Source organism: Empidonax traillii, unplaced genomic scaffold (genome assembly GCF_003031625.1).
Source record: "Empidonax traillii isolate 1590-97213 ecotype Southwest subspecies unplaced genomic scaffold, ASM303162v1 scaffold267:size678996, whole genome shotgun sequence".
NCBI classification, from domain to species: domain Eukaryota; kingdom Metazoa; phylum Chordata; class Aves; order Passeriformes; family Tyrannidae; genus Empidonax; species Empidonax traillii.
The window spans coordinates 168,898-184,454 of NW_020955460.1; the positions used below are offsets into that span (position 1 = coordinate 168,898).

General features: G+C 61.3%; 3 protein-coding genes and 1 non-coding gene across 4 annotated transcripts in view; 2 read left to right on the plus strand and 2 right to left on the minus strand.

Annotated features, from left to right (window-relative positions):
- The first annotated feature begins 50 nt into the window (after positions 1–50).
- On the plus strand, positions 51–121 carry TRNAG-CCC. The gene has a single exon. It is a non-coding gene; the product is annotated as a tRNA-Gly (tRNA).
- A 114-nt stretch (positions 122–235) lies between these two features.
- METTL26 (methyltransferase like 26) lies at positions 236–3,016 on the plus strand. Its single transcript, XM_027889612.1, has 6 exons — positions 236–489; positions 1,528–1,690; positions 1,809–1,868; positions 2,325–2,392; positions 2,732–2,810; positions 2,881–3,016. The coding sequence occupies exons 1-6, from the start codon at positions 284–286 to the stop codon at positions 2,926–2,928; spliced, it is 624 nt and encodes a 207-aa protein (XP_027745413.1). The 5' UTR covers positions 236–283; the 3' UTR covers positions 2,929–3,016.
- A 683-nt stretch (positions 3,017–3,699) lies between these two features.
- On the minus strand, positions 3,700–12,938 carry WFIKKN1 (WAP, follistatin/kazal, immunoglobulin, kunitz and netrin domain containing 1). Its single transcript, XM_027889623.1, has 4 exons — positions 12,895–12,938; positions 9,810–9,932; positions 6,013–6,166; positions 3,700–5,193 (listed from the first exon to the last, which is right to left on the minus strand). Exons 1-4 carry the CDS (start codon positions 12,936–12,938, stop codon positions 3,700–3,702), a joined length of 1,815 nt encoding a protein of 604 aa, XP_027745424.1.
- RAB40C (RAB40C, member RAS oncogene family) overlaps positions 10,236–15,557 on the minus strand; it is a 36,887-nt gene continuing 31,565 nt past the window's right edge. Inside the window, exons 5-6 of the mRNA XM_027889631.1 lie at positions 14,985–15,207; positions 10,236–13,223 (exon numbers count right to left, since the gene is read on the minus strand). Of these exons, the coding sequence (XP_027745432.1) occupies positions 12,943–13,223; positions 14,985–15,207 (504 nt within the window). The 3' untranslated portion in view covers positions 10,236–12,942. The remainder of the gene's footprint in view (positions 13,224–14,984; positions 15,208–15,557) is intronic.

A 15,557-nucleotide genomic window follows, 5' to 3' on the forward strand; every position in this document is an offset into this window, starting at 1 on the left:
TGCGGTCCCGAGTGGGGCCGAGAGGCGGCGGGGCGGGAGCGCTACCGACAGCGCCGCTGGTGTAGTGGTATCATGCAAGATTCCCATTCTTGCGACCCGGGTTCGATTCCCGGGCGGCGCACAAACCTTTTCCTTCTTTTTTTTTTTTTTTTTTCCCCTTCCTTTCTCCCCACCCACCCCGCCGTGGAAGCTCCACCCGCGGCCGTGGGGGCGGTCTCGTGGGCCGGTCCCGCGGGGGTGCCGGGAGCTGTAGTTCCCCCCCTCATCCCCTCCCGCCCCAGCTATGGAGGTGCCGGCGGCCGCGGAGCGCAACAAGGGCCCGATCCTGGCGGTGCTGCGGGAGTGCGCGGGGGGCGCTGCCCACGCGGGGGCGGCGCTGCGGGTGCTGGAGGTGGGCGCGGGCGCGGGGCTCCACGCCGCGCACTTCGCCCGCGCCCTCCCGCACACGCGCTGGCAGCCCTCGGACATCGACCCGCGGGCCCTGCGCAGGTGAGGGGGGCCCGGGGGGCTGGGGGGGCCCGGGGGCACCGCCTGCCTGCAACCCCCTCCCACGGCCCCGCGGCCCGGGTTCCCCGCTCCCTGCTTTATCTTTTTCTAGGAAAACCCCAGCTCCAACTCTGGGGCAGCCCGGGCTCTCCTGCTCCGTGCTGTGTTTTTTCCAGGAAAACCCCAATATCCAGCGGCCAGATGGATGTCCTTTCCAGAACAGACCCACTCAACAGTGGGCCCACTTTATTTTTTTTTCCCCAGGAAAAATCCAATATCCAAGTCTCTGGCAGCCCAGGCTCTCCTGCTCAGTGCTGTATTTTTTCCAGGAAAACCCCAATATCCTGCTCTCAGATGAGCTTGATGTGAATTTTTTTCCAGCGAAGACCCCTTGGACAGCCCAGGCTTCCACTTGCTTGACACTTTATTTTTTCCAGGCAAACCACAATATTCAACTCCTGCCCTTCCCAGGCTTCACAAGTCAATACTCACTATATTTTTTTTCAGTGAATCCCCAATGTCCGAGTCCTAAGCAGCCCAGAATCCCCAGCTCAGGACTTTATTTTTCCCAGAAAAGCCCCAAAATCCATCTTTCCCCCATGAAAAAAAAAACAACAAACATTGTAGGGAGGTGCCGAAATCGGTGCCTGTCCAGGGGGGTTTGTGTCCTGCCCACCCAGCAGCACCCACTGTCCCGTGAGGCTGCAGAGCCAAGGCCTGAGTGCTGAATGTGCCAAGAAGGGTGTAAATGACACCAAAATGCGGCGGTGCTGGGGCAGTGACACCCGTGGGGGGCAGGCAGGCAGGGAAGGGGGGGTTCAGGCCTGGGGCCTCTCCATCCTGGTTGTCCAGGTGCTGCCAGTTCTCCATCTGGAAGCAAGGAGCCCCCAGCTGTGCTGCACCCACAGCCTCCTCAGACACCAGAGGTTCCATCCAGGAGTTGTGTCTCTGCCTGCAGCGGGTGCTGGAGGGATGCACGGGGTGGGGGGAGAGGCCCAGGCAACGCCTGGCTGGGGTTGAGGTGGGGTTTGGTGCCCACAGCATCTCTGCCTACGTGGAGGCCACGGGGCTGCCCAACCTGCTGCCCCCCATCGTGGTGGACGTCTCGCAGGGCTGGGAGGCGTGGGGGGGCACCCAGCCCGCCACCCTCGACCTCCTTGTCAGCATCAACATGATGCACATCGCGGAGCTGCGCTGCACCGAGGTGAGCAGCCCTCCCCCGGGCCCTGTGCCCTGCTCTGAGGGTGCCAGGGCCGAGGAGGGGGGGTCTCAGGGGGTGTCCCCAGCCCCCTGACTTTGTCCCCACCTTTCTGATTCCCCAGGGTCTGTTCAAAGGTGCTGGGGTGCTGCTGAAGCCTGGAGGAGTGCTCTTCACCTACGGGGTGGGTCACTGTCCTGGTGTGGGAGCATCAGCAGGGCACAGGGCATCACTGGGAATGCTGGGGGTGGGGGCAGGTGGGAGGGCAGCTCCAGGCATGGCTTGGGGAGGGGGCAGGAAAGGGGGGAGCTTGGGTCTCTGCCTTTTGGGGCACATGCTGAGCCCTGGATGGGGCAGTTTTGGATGGGAAAGATCCTGTCCTCCCTTGCCTTGTCCAAGGTCTGGGGGGGCCTCTGGAGGGTGATGGGACCTGTAGTGGGTGACAGAACCCAAGGTGGGTGACAGGACCTGAGGTGGATGACAGGACTCACAGAGGGTGATGGCACCCCTGGTGCCTCTTGGGGCCACGTCTCTTCCTGCTTGGCCTCTGTGCGTGGTGGGGACAGCAGCCCACGGAGGGGGGTGCTCAGGGGAACACAGGATGGCTCCAGCCTGCAGCTCCAGCTCCCTGTCCCACCAGCCCTACGCCGTGGACGGACAGATCAGTCCCCAAAGCAACGTGGACTTTGACCACAGCCTGAGGCAGAGGTAGGAGGGGGCTGGGGGGCCCAGGCTGCCGGGGGCCTGTGCCGTGTGTCCTGCCCATGCTGTGTGTCCTGCCCGTGCTGTGTGTCCTGCCCGTGGTGTGTGTCCTGCCCGTGCTGTCTGTCCTGCCCATCCTGCAGCAGCAGGAAGCTCCCTCCCAGTGTGGTCCTTCCAGATAAGCAGCGTCTGGGGGAAGCCCCCAACCAGGGGGCACCACCCCCGAGAGATGGGGATGCCTCGGGGCGCGGTGTCCCTCTGTCTGACCCACTCCTCCCTCCCCGATGTCTGTTTGTCTGACCCAGCCTCCTTGTCCATCTGTCTGACCAGCCTCCCTCCCCGCAGAAATCCCGCCTGGGGCCTGCGGGACACGGCGCTGCTGCGGGAACTGGCCGAGGCCAACGGGCTGCGCCTGGAGAGGATGGTGAGTGATGGGGTCTGGGGGGGGTCCCCGCACCGGTGGCACTCCCTGACCGCCAGCTCTGTGCCCCCAGGTGGACATGCCGGCCAACAACAAGAGCCTGATCTTCCGCAAGCTGTGACTGCCCCAACCTCCGACACGTCCCGGCACTGCTGCCCCCAGCGCTGCCTCCTCCAGGGGTCCCAGCGTCCCCCCCCAGGTGCCACCTGGGGACAGCAGTGATGGGGCAGTGCCCCACTTGCCCCATCTGGGGCTGGCATGGCTGGGGGGGTCCATCTCCCCCAGTACCTTGTCCCTTGGCAACAGGGTGCCCAGCCTGGACCAGAGGAGGACAGGCATGGGGGACCACAGGTGTGGGAGTGGGGGCACAGCACCCCTGGGTATGGGGGACACTTCTTACTCGGTTTGCTCAGGGGATGCTGTGCTGATGGCAGGGGGTCAATCACCCTTCCCCCCTTCTCCAGGACTCTGCAGTTCCCCCCAATAAATTTTGTGGTTTTGGCTCCCCCCTGCCCCAGCAGCTCCCTGATACTTTCAGTGCCAACACGGGGGGGGGGATTTCCATCCCACCCCCAGCACCATTGAGGGGGTCAGATTCTGCACTGGGGGTGCTACACTGGGTCCAGAGGCTTCGCTGAGGTGGGAAAGTTTTTATGGGGAGCAGGGATGTCCTGGCAGACCTCCCAACCGAGTTCTTTATTGCTGCTGGCCAGGCTGGGGGGCACAAAAGGGGGGGGACATGCAGCAGATAAATTACAGGGGAGATGGGAGCTGGTCTGGGGCTCAGCATGAAGCTGGGGGGAACTACTTGGTGATGGTAACGTCTGGTGCAGGGCCACCCCTCTCCACGGTGTGTCTGCAGCTCCCCCCGCTGGCACGTCCTGGCTCTCCCCTAGTCCTGGAAGCGGTTCAGGAGGTCGCAGGTTTTCTTCTCCATCAGCTCGTAGATCTTCTTCACGCGCTTGTCGTTGGCTGCCCGGACGTAGCTGCTGGGGTCCAGCGTGGCCATGCCGTCGTGCACCTCGCCCATGATGATCAGCGGCCCGTCCTCCGCCGTCATGTTGGGGCAGGGGCAGCTCCAGTCCATGTCGGTCAAAGTCACCTCCAGGTACTTGATGTTGAAGAACTTGAGGCCCATCTTCTCGTCCTTGAGGACGTCCTCGAGGGCGAAGCGGGCGATGCCGGAGTCCTGGTCCTCCACGATCTCCATCAGCCGGCCCACGATGGCGAAGTCGCTGCGGCAGAGGCTCAGCACCATCTTGCTCTTGAGGCGGCAGGCTTTGCACTGCAGGCTCTTGGGGAAGGGGCACACGTCCTCGCACGTCTCCTTGCTCTCGAAGTTGTTGGTGTTGCCCTCGCAGCCGCCGTAGACGAAGGAGTGGCACTGCTTCAGCAGGTGGTTGTACGCCCAGCGCGGCTCCCAGTTCTGGCAGGGCCCTTGCACCATGGGCAGCAGGCAGGTGGGGCGGGCGCTGCCCAGACAGGCGGCTCGGCACTCCTCGTACGTCTCGAAGTGGTTCCTGTTGGCCCCGCAGCCGCCGTAGCGGAAGGTGAGGCAGGAGCCCTGCTTGGCGTCGAAGTGCCAGCGCACCTCCACGGGCTCGCAGCGCCGCCGGTCCGGCTCCTTCAGGCACTCGGCGCTGGGGAAGGGCTGGGGAGGGCTGCCGGCCCTCGGGGTCCCCCCCGGCTCCCGCCGGAGCACGGAGAGCGGGAAGTCAGCGCGGAGCAGCCCTGCGGCGTTGCGGGCCGTGCAGGTGTAGATGCCGGCGTCCTCGTGGCGGGCGTTGTAGATGACCAGCTGGCCGATGTTGGTGACCACCACGTTGCCGTACATCTGGTCCGGCCGCATGATGAAGTTCTCCTCTCGCTCGCTCTGCTTCTCCCAGGTGATGTCGGGCCGCGGGCGCCCGCTGACATCGCAGCGGAAGCTGACGGTGCCCCCGGCGCGCACGGACTGGTGGAAGGGGTTGGTGTAGAGGGCGGGGGGCACCGGCACCTCGGGGCCGGCGCCGGGCGTGGGGCGCGCCGTGGTCTCCTGCGGCACCGGGCTGGTGTCGGGCCAGGTGAAGATGTGCTTGCAGGGCACGGTGGTGAGGCGGGTGCCGCGCAGACACGCCTCGGCGTCCATGTAGCACTTGTTGTAGTAGGTGAGGCCGTCGGAGGCGCAGGTGAAGTTGGGCTCCTTCTCGCAGCGGTCCTTGCACTTGCAGACGGGCTGCCCGTCCCAGATGTCGCAGTCGGAGCCCTGCTGGGCGCACACGAAGCTCTCGCAGGACGCAGCGGGTGCCAGAGCCAGCGCCGGGGCGCTGCCGTCAGCGAAGCGAGCGGCCACGCAGCTCCGCAGCCCACACACGTTGGTGCAGCACTTCTCAAAGTCTTCGCAGTCCTGGCCCGGGAGGGAGAGGAGGTCACCGCCGTGCTGTGACTGGGGGGGCTGTTCCCACCCCCGTGGGACTTTTGGGTGGGCAGATGTCCCCCGTGCAGCTCTGTGCACCTTTGGCCTCGCTGGGCTCTGGGTAAGAGCCTAAAACCTCCCCAGCACCGCTGCACCGTCCCCAGCCCACCCTCAGCACCCCAGGATGTTTAAGGGTGCGCTGCAGTGATGGCGGGCCCTTCTCCCCCCCAGCAAACGGCATCCTGCCTCTCTCAGCTCCTGCTGGCTGAGGGGAGACAGAACTCGTTACACAGATGAATTGTGAAGGAGTCTGCCCATCCAGGGTCTGGGCAGCCCTACCTGTGGTGGGGGTTGGTGCCCCGGCTCACCATTGCAGAGCCCAGAGCCGAGGATGGGCAGCCCAGTTCGTGGGTGGGCTCCTGCCCTCGGGGAAAAGTTGGGAGGGGATCGATTCTGTTCTCAGCCTGATGGGGTCCCTGTCCCAGCACACCACGGCTGGGTGGGAGCATCCTGGGGGTGCACGGCAGGGGAGCCTGTCCAAGGGGCACAGCCTGAGAGGGAGGCATGTGGGGCAACAAGGAGTTTCTCTGCCTGTGGGGGGCCGGGGAGCATCCCCGGGGCACCTCTCACGCCAGCAGACAGCAGGGGCTTGGGTGGGGCAGAGCTGCAGCCGGGCCGATTGCACCGAAACAACTGAACCAGCTGTGCCACCGGGCGCAGGACCCGCACCCCAAACATCTCCTCACGGACCTGGGGATGCCTCCCAAAACCTGTTACCTCCCTCCGCCGCCGCGGCCCCCCCCCGCTCACCTGGTCTGCCTGGCACTCCCGCTCGCAGGTGCTCTGCGCGTCCACCCACAGGTTGGGGTTCAGCTGGTTGGGGCACACGCCCAGGTGCCGCGTCCTGCCCGGCTGCAGGCTCAGCCCGGCCGCCGCCGCCAGCACGGGCAGGAGCAGCGCGATGCCCACGGGGCCCCGCTGCCGCCCACCCGTGCGCTGGTCCCGTGCCCCGCGACCCCCACGAGGAGCCATCGGGCCACCCCGCGCCGCCGGCCTGGCTCGCTGGCGACGGCTCGGGATAAATCACATTCAGGACGGAGGGAATGAGGGGGAAGGCGGGCGGGCGGGGGGGACAAAGAGGAGGAGAAGGAGGAGGAGGAGGCGAGGACCAAACCTCTTCCCTTCAGCACGGCCGGCGCCCGCCGGACCCCCGGCAATGCCGCCCTCCACCCATCGCCGCGCGGCTCTCGGGGACACGGTGGTGGCGGTGGGTGTCCCCCGGGGCTCAGTCCATCCTCGGCGCGGCGAGCGGGGCGAGTGGGGTGGAAGGGGAGGACGGGAAGGTTGTAATCTGAATCCCCTCCCTTCCCACTGATGTTTCTGGGTGTTTGGAATGGGAAAGGCGCTGACCTCAGCCTCTAACCCCGGCGAGCCCGGCGATCTCTGGGCAAACACGGGGGGAGATCAAAGGCAGAATGCAGAAAGTCTCCAAAGAGGGATAGTGAAGAGAGGGAGGGAGGGGGGGGGGACGCACACAAAAACCCGCTCGGCCCACGGAGCCGAATTCCTGCAGGATGAGAAACAACCAGATCCTGCGGTCCGGTGGGACGGGGCGGCCGGCGGGAGGCACGGGGAGCCCACGCTGCGGGATCGGGCTGCCCGGGAGCCCCTCACCCCGCCCCCCGCCCCTGGGCACCCACTGGCACCACAGCCAAAGGTGCCCATCAGCGGGATACTGGCACCGGCACGGACCCATCCCCGATCCCCCGCCGGCATCCCACGAACGCCGCGCTGCCGGCACAGGACCCCGGCTCGCCCCGTGGGCTGGGTGCCCACCCAGCCCCCCTGGAGGGGCTCCCCCTGGGGCTCCCAGCCCTCCCTCGCCGCTGATTTACAGCCAGGCTGTCCTCTGAGACAGACCAGACCCGCACACTGTGCCTGGGCTCAACCGGCACGTCCCGCACCGGCCCTGAGCTGGCAGGAGGTGGCCCCGGCTCCCCGGCCAGATCCCCCTAATCCCCGCTGGAGACTGACCTGCGGCAGGAACGTTTCATGGCATTTTGGGAGCATTAACTCTTCCGGCTCTGGCGAGAGCCCCAGCGCCGAGGGGGGTCTGCAGTCTCTGGAAACAGCAAACCCGAGGGAGTTTTGCCCCGGGGGAGCAGCTCAGCACCTCCAGCCTTTACTCTTCAGGGGCAGGTGCTGGAGGGGACATAAAAAAGGAGGGGAGCCCTTTCTTGTTTTGTTTTCGTTTTGGTGGGGAATGCAACTCACCCACACCCCTGAGGGGCTTTTGCATGTAATGGTTTGGTGCTCCTCCGATGCGCAGCTCCTTTTGTCCCAGACCAGGCTATTTGGGGGGGCCCTCGAGACCCCCACGCTGGTGTGGGCAGGGTGTAGCTGCAGTGCTCTGGCACAGTGACCTGCCAGTGCTGCCACCTCCCTGCCTGGGCTGGCCGTGGGCTGCGCTGCCGGGGGCTCTGCAGTGATGCTGGGGCTCCCCGGGCCCAAAACCCCAAAGCACGGTCAGGACTGTCACCAGCTGGCCACGACCACACCTGGAGGGCTGGAGTGTCCCGCGGCTGTGCCTGGGGTCCCGTTTCACAGCCCAGCAGCCACCTAAGGGTCCCTCCAGCCAGGGATGCCCAGGGGAGGTTTTGCTGCCCTGGGACACTTTCAGGAAGGCTGATGTTTTGCAAACAGGGGATTGCATCAGGATAGCCCAGCTAGGAGCTGCTGGGGGCTCTACCCTGCATACCCTGGCAGCCTGGAGACCCCCCAGACCCACCCAGCCCACCCCAGCCACCGGCTGCCTGCAGATCCCCGACCACAAACCCACCTTGCTCCAGCTGGGAAGCAGTGTGGCAGCTGCAGGGCCCCTTGCTCCCTGGTGATGCAGCCCAGGGCTACAGAGCCACTTGGGGGTGCCCAGAGTCCTCCCGAGGGTGCTGGTGCAGGAAGGAACAGCAGAGCAGGAGCCCAGCTTTCCCCCATCCCCAGGCTGGGCTCTGTGTGCTCACAGACAATGCTGGTGCTGGGGTGTGGGTCAGCTCCTGCCCCACACACAGCCCCTCTGGAGCCAGAGGAGCAGCTCCTGAGGGTGGCACGTTTCACACCAGAGCCCAAGGCGTCTCATCCCCGTGTCACCGAGACCAAAGGCTGCGAGGCCGGACAAGCGGTGGCAGGGAACCTTCCCCCCAGTGGTGCAGGACCGGACAGAGGGATGTCGGTGCTGCGAAGTTGGAAATGCAGCTCCCAGTGACTTGGGAGCCTCACCCACACCTGGGAACCCCCACCCAGCTTGGGACCCTCATCCCCACCCAGCCTCTTCTGGTGATTCTTCAGCCAAAGATGAAGGACAAAGTGACTCTCCCAAACCTGACCAAGCCCACGATACCTTCACCATCTCAAAGCTTAAAGCAGCTGTAACTTCAGTCTCCCCTAAACTGTTCACCTCCGAGTGTCCAAGCACCCATGGCACCCGAAAACAGGGATTTTTGGTGTCCCTGTGAAAGATCTCAGACACAGATGTGAGTTTTATCACAGAATATTCTGAGTTGGAAGTGACCCACAAGGATCATCAAGTCCAATCCTTAAGTGAATGAGCCATACAGGGATTGAACCCATGACCTTGGCATTATTAGGACCAAGTTTTAACCAACTGAACTCCTCTCAGGTTGTGGTCCATCCTCTCCCTCCAAGACAAGGGAGCGGCTCAGCACCGTGTCCTGGAGGAAGGGTGCAGTGCCATGTGTCCCCCCTGCACCCAGGGGGCTCCTGCCCCTCTAACACACCCATGGGGAGATGCACCCACATTTTCAAGGATCTTGCAGTCAGATGGAGGTCACCACCTCTCCCCGGCCTGTGGGACAGTGGGACCAACCCAAGACACCTCAAATCGGGAAGGTGTGTGCGGAGAAACACGCTCAGTGAGGAAAGACCTGAATCACCCCAGAGGAACCTGCTCTCTCCTCCTTCTCCAAGCAGCCCTGAACCTTTCCCAGCCTTCCCACCACGCTGAGGCTGTGCAGTGTTTTCCTGCCCTGCTCTTCCCAAGCAGACAGCTGTGGCCCGGGCAGCCCCCGCTGCTCCAGCGTAATGGGCTCCGGCTGTCCCTGCCCCACCTGAAACCACACACAGCCTTTGTTTCAGCCCTGCAAGAGGCAACAGACACTTCCAGAACCCCCTGAAGAAAGGGAAAAAAAAAAAAAAAAAAGGCTCAGTGACTCTTCCCTGACCAGGCTTTCACCTTAGCTCCAGGGTTTTCCAGGCTGCAGACAGGATCTCATCTCCCCCTGCCCCCTCCCAGCCCCGGCAATTACTACTTAAGCTGTTAAAACAAGCGTGGCCAGTCTGGTACGAAGTGGAAAATCTGATCCTAGGGAAGTGAGAAGGCAGGGGAAAAGGGAGGTCAAGGGGAGGTGGGCTGGGAAAAAAGGATCAGACAAGAAGTCTCCCTCAACCCCAGGAGCAAATCCCCCTTCTTTGGGGCTCCCAGTGCCTCCAGAGGCCACCCTGATGTGACACTGGTGCTGCATCCTCTCCGTTTCAGACACACATTTATCCCAGGATGGCTTCCAGCTTGCTCCAGTCTGGGCAGGATGGGTGACTGCTCCCCCAGCATCACCCAGACCCAAAGAAGGGATTTCAGGCTTTGACTACTTGCAAACCTGTCCCCGTGGAGCAGGGACGAGCACAATTCCTGGCAGCTGCTGGTTTTCTCCAGCCACCTACAGGACCAACTGGGTTGGAAACAAGTCCGTGTTTTCTTAGAGCTCCACTACCCCAAATCTGTGAGAATCAAGAACAGATTTAGCCTCTGCATGTACAGAAAAGGGCAAAAAGCCACCACAGCCAGGAATCATGACTGTGAAGACTCCCCAGAAAGTGTAATTTGAGTTATTTTGTGGATGACCTGGAAGTGGCAATACACACCTGCACTACAAGCAGCCCCAAATCCCCAGGTATGGGCAAACTGCCACCTTTTCCCTTCAACCTCTTCCCAGCCCACACAAAACTAGATACAGCTTCTCCACCTTTCAACTGGTAGATCAAAACAAACAAAAAGACTTTAATTTATACAAAACAAAACCATGTAGAATCAGCTGAACAACACTGACTGTACAAAGGAATAAAAAAATAAAAGGATAGTCCAAAAAAACCAACTCAGGAATGGTACAAGTGTTGGAGAGCAGCTACAGACTAGTGTTGACATCAGATGCAAGCATCTTTTCCTTTTAAATTAAAAAATAAAAAAAGTTTGTTGCTGGGCAATCACTCCAGGGAACTCATCCATCCTCACTCCAGACAGGATCCGTGAGACTTTACAGGGTGGCAAAACCCAAACCAACCGCAGGGAGACGGCGTGTGGGGAGGTGGCACACGTGGCACAGCCAAAACCAAAGCAGAGGTACAGCGAGTTTTGGGACATGCAGCAGGCTTGGTGGTTTCAGGAAGGAGCCCTCCATCCCTCTTCGCCCCAGGCCCCGGTGCCGGGAGCAGCCTGCGGTGCCCGGGCGGTGTTTCCCGGGAGGAGCCGCGGGTTTGGGTGCCCGTCACCTGTTGGCTGTATATCCCCGGGCTGCTGAGCCAGCGATTGTCTTCTGCTCCATGTTAAGTGATGGGAAACAGGTGCCAGCCAGCCCAGACAGGTTCTCCAAATCCCCCGGCCTTGTGCCACTGCGCCGGGCCCGGCCCCAGCTTTGCTCTCGAGCCAAAGCACTACTACAAAGGATTCTTCTCCCCCTCCACCTGCCTGGGGTTTAATTCTCTCCCCGCTCACTTGAGCTGGGTGATAAAGCAGAGATAGAGCTGAGCCAAGAGACCTGCCCCTGTTGTGTTCTGCAGAGGGGAGGGGGAAGGCTCCAGCACCTCCCAGGTCGGCTCGGAAGCGAGGGAAGGGCGATGTCCCCGTGGGGGGGACGTGTCCAGCCCGGACACGGCGGGTCTGTCGGCCGCGCGGGAACCGCCGCGGCTTCATCCTGCCCACACAGTGCAACAAGCGGCTCAGGGAGGGGGAGCAGAGCAAGCCCAGGCCTTGAGGAGCTGCTGATCCCAGGAGCAGGATGGCAGCACTGTATACACTTCGCTTCCTACCGCGCTACTCACGGTCTACACACCCTGGCCACCTACGAGATACCTGCTGCCACAGCTCAGCCCCACTGCCAGCCCCCTCAGCTCCTGGGGTAAGGGCTGGGCGTTATTTCTCAGCTTCCAGGTGAATTCCCAGCACAGGTCAGCCGTGGAATGAAGCCAAGGAAGCAGGTGCACTTGCTTGACAGAAGATCCATCCCAAGTTCTTGCCCCACCAAAATCCAGGAGCCGTCCTAGGGAGCAAAGCAGTTTGCTCTCCTGATCTTCTAGGACTGCCCCAAGAACCAGGTGACTTTGCCACTAAGGGACCTGTGGACTGTTGTTTCCCCACCCCAACCTCCCACCTTCCCAGTCCCTGCTCCTTCACACTCCAGGGGGAAAAGCTGCTTCTGCCCTTTCCCACTTTCATCCAGGAGGAGCCACAGCAGCGCGACCTCAGGCAGCATCTTTGGGAAGGCAAAGCTGGAAGCAGCCAGAATCCAGGGGCTGTCACAGGGGGTGGTGTCCTGGATAGACGGCACTGGAAGCAACAGCCAAGGTTTTGCAGCAATAAGGGACAAAATTCAGCATTTTTCCTCTGCTTTAGGTACGATGCTTCCACCCACTGCTCCCAAATCCCTGACCAGAAGGCTCAAAGCGAGCAAGGCATCAGTCTGACCCCAGAGCTGCCTCTTCCTCCTGCCTGCCAAAAAAACCCAGCCCCCATGATCCTGGCCTCTCCACTCTGCCCCTCCATGCACTGCCATCCCACCCTGCATCAGCACTTGCAAGTTTTAGGGAGTGATTGGAACAGAGCAGCTTGGGGCACGTTCCACACGAATTGTCCTTTCCTTCTGCACACACAGTATTTAAAAACGCCACCATGAGCCCAGGGGTGAGGGAAAGTCACTTAAAGCATTTATGTGTTTTTGTCAGAAAATCCTCCCCTTCTCCCCTTTGCTGACACTGGGAAAGTCACTCCAGTGCTTGTATTTACATGGCTGCATAAAATTTTCCCTGACTGCTTCTTAAAAAAACCCTTAAAAAACAAGTGATATATATATATGTATAATATTTACATAAATAAGCGAAGGCAGCGAGCGCTGCCTTCCCCTTTCCAATTGGCCAACTCTTGCCTTGTTTTCTGGTTTTTTTTGGCAACAGCAGGTGAACATCTCGGTGAAAACTGTCATTATTCCCCTGTCCCTGTTTCTTTTTGTCTACATCCAAGGATCACTATTGCACCAGCAATCTGTTCAGGAGGCCAAGAGTTAAAGTTGCAGCACAGACTCTCCTTGCCTACTCCCTTAAGCCTCTCAATCTTCCATTAAATCCATTGCTCCATTGAGACTGGATGAGCTTTTTCTCCCCTTCCCCCCTCCCCAACCTGGCAGCTGCTGAATTTTCCACCCCAGGCCGAGAGGCAAAGCCCAAAGCATTCTTGGAGGGTCACTTGGCAGATCCTCTCTCCGGCAGCGCTGCGGGATCCAGCCGGCACCACGCTTCTTCCTATGCCAAGCCAAAACGTGAGCACATTCCTAACGCTTGTGCGTGCCATCGGAAAAGCAACCCATCCGAAAGGATCCAGTGGGAAAGGGCTGGGTGTGCAAACAGCTGTACATCGGTGGGCGGGTGCGGATCCGACAGAAGCTCCCGGTGCCCATCCTGCTAAGAGATCTTGCAGTTGTTGCGTGAGCAGTTCTGGGGGGGGCTCTGGGGCGGCCGGATGGATTTGGATCTCTTCAAGCTGTTCCCTTTGCTGCTGCTGCCGCCCCCGCTGCTGGCCAGGGAATACGAGCGGCCGTGCATCATCACCGCGTTCATCCCGTTGGCCATGGAGAAGGACTTCAGGTGGCTCTTGATGGTGACAGGCAAGGGCAGCTTGTCGATGAGGTGGACTGGGGTGCAGGACACGATGGCTCGGCAGCACAGGTCCTGCAAGCTGAACACTGCGGGAGAAAGGACCACACAGTCAAGGGCCGAGAGATTTCCTGGGCTGCCCTCATCCCACAGCTATTCCTTACAGCCCCGGCTCCCCAGGGAGAGATGCCAAGAATGACTGCACAGGAGCTTTGAGTAGGGAGCAGGCTGGTTAGGACAAAAGTTTGGGCAGTCAAGGCGAGCTTTGCTGTCGGAGGTTTGTGCTTCGCCAGACACCAGCTTTGGTGTCAGCACAGGGTTAGGCACTGCCAGCCCTGCCCTGCTCAGCGCCCGGGGTGGCAGGGCTGGGCTCACATTCCTGACAGGCACTTGGCTTCTCAGCACATCCTCTGGCAACCAGGGCGTGCCCAGGGAAGAGGCCAACAGGGTCAGCAAGTCCTGAAACAGTCCAGTGTCCCTCGGGACCTCCTCAAGGAGCAGCAGCTCTCTGCAGAACCCCCCAGGCGCAGAGATCCCACCAAGCCAGAACACCACTCTGCCCCTTCCCGTTTCCCAGCAGCCTCTCAGCTCAGCCCGCACCATGTGAGCCTGCCTTGGGAAGTCCCTTTCCTCGGAGGGGACCTCCCACTCAGAGCCACAAGAGGGCACGCGTTATCCTCCTCCCGCCAGAGCCACGATGCTGCTCCCCAGCAGGCAGATTCCCGTTCCCGCCATTCATAGAAACACAGAATCCTTAAGGTTGGAAAAGCCCTCTAAGACTATCCACTCCAATCGTTCCCCAGCACTGCCAAGGTCAACACAAACCCATGTCCCCAAGTGCCACATCTCCACCTCTTTTGAACACCTCCAGGGATGGTGATTCCACCCCTGCCCTGGGCAGCTGTGCCAGTGCCTGACCACCCTGTCAGGGAAGAAATTTTCCCAATATCCAATCTAAACTTCCTCTGGTACCACTTGAGGCCGTTTCCTTTAGCCCTATCCATTCCCAAGCAGGCAGCACAGAGTTACAAATTCTCTGGAAGAGGTTCAGGAAAGGTCTGTGAATGCAGCGCATTCCCTGCCCACCATCCCTCGGTGACCTGGAGACCGTGGCACGGCAGCCAAGTGTGCCACAGTCAGGGACAGGAGCCCATCTGGGGACTGGGGTGGGCAAACAGGATTTTCCCTCCTTGGTGAGCAGGAGCTGAAGATCCATGTGAGGGCAGGTCACCCCAGGAGCACAGATCTGCTGCTCAGACTGCAGGGGGGACACTTCCAGCCAGGAATAACGTGGGAACTGAGATTATTTTTCTTCAAAGCCAACAGGTTGAGACATAACACGGAATCTGCTTGTGGTTTGCCCCAGTGCAGCACACGTGCCTGGATACATGGAATCCCCCAGCCCACTGCTGCCTGCTGACAGCAGGGAGGAGCTTCAGCCCCTTTCAGCTCCTTGGGCTTGCTCTGCTTCCCTCCAGAACAGGGGGGACAGGCTCAGGCAAGGGCAAGGACCGAGGTGCTTTACGCTTGGCTTCGTCCCACGCAGTCGTTTGACTGAAGTACTTTTAAGCTGGGAGATAATTGCCCTGAGCCTCACGCAGAGCAAGTGGGAAGGTGGAGGATGCCCCAGAGCACTGCAGGTCCCAGACACGCTGAACTGCCCCGTGGAGCTGCCCAGCCCCGCACCAGTCCAGGCAGCTCGTGGCTCAGCTCTAGCTTGTCTGGCCCGAGGCTCTTCTCCCTGTCAGGTGGATTCAGCTCCCACAGTTCCCCGGGAACACCCCCCACCCAGGCAGCCCCATCCCTGCTCAATCCCAGCCCTCCCCACACGGAGCAGGCTCCTCCCTCACCTCGGTTGGGTCTCCAGATCTTCTCCATGCCGTGCCGCATGAGGACGATGCGGGACAGCTCCGTGAAGGACTCGATGACATTGAAGTTGCACAGGGGGCTCACCTCGAAGAAGGTCATGCAGTTCTTCTCGGCGTAGGCCCGCGCCTGCTCCGTCGGCACCTGCCGCTTGAAGGCCAGGTGGAGCCTGTTCCCCACCAGGATCCGAGGGACACCTGGGGCGTGCTGGAACAAGGAAAGGAGTGCAGAAATCATGGCTCTCAAGAAGGGCCTGGAGAGGACACTGAGGGCACTTGGTGTGTTCAGCTGGAGGAGACTGAGGGGAGACCTCCCTGCAGTTCCAACTGCCTGGGCAGGGGCAGAGGAGGGGCAGGACTGAGCTCTGCTCTGGGGGGAGCAGGGACAGCCCCCAGGGAACGGCTGGAGCTGTGTCAGGGCAGGCTCAGGGTGGATCTCAGGGAAAGGTTCTTCCCCCAGAGGGTGGTTGGCACTGAACAGGCTCCCCAGGGCAGTGGGCACAGCCCCAAGGCTGCCAGAGCTGCAGGAGGGTTTGGATGATCCTCTGGGGCACAGGG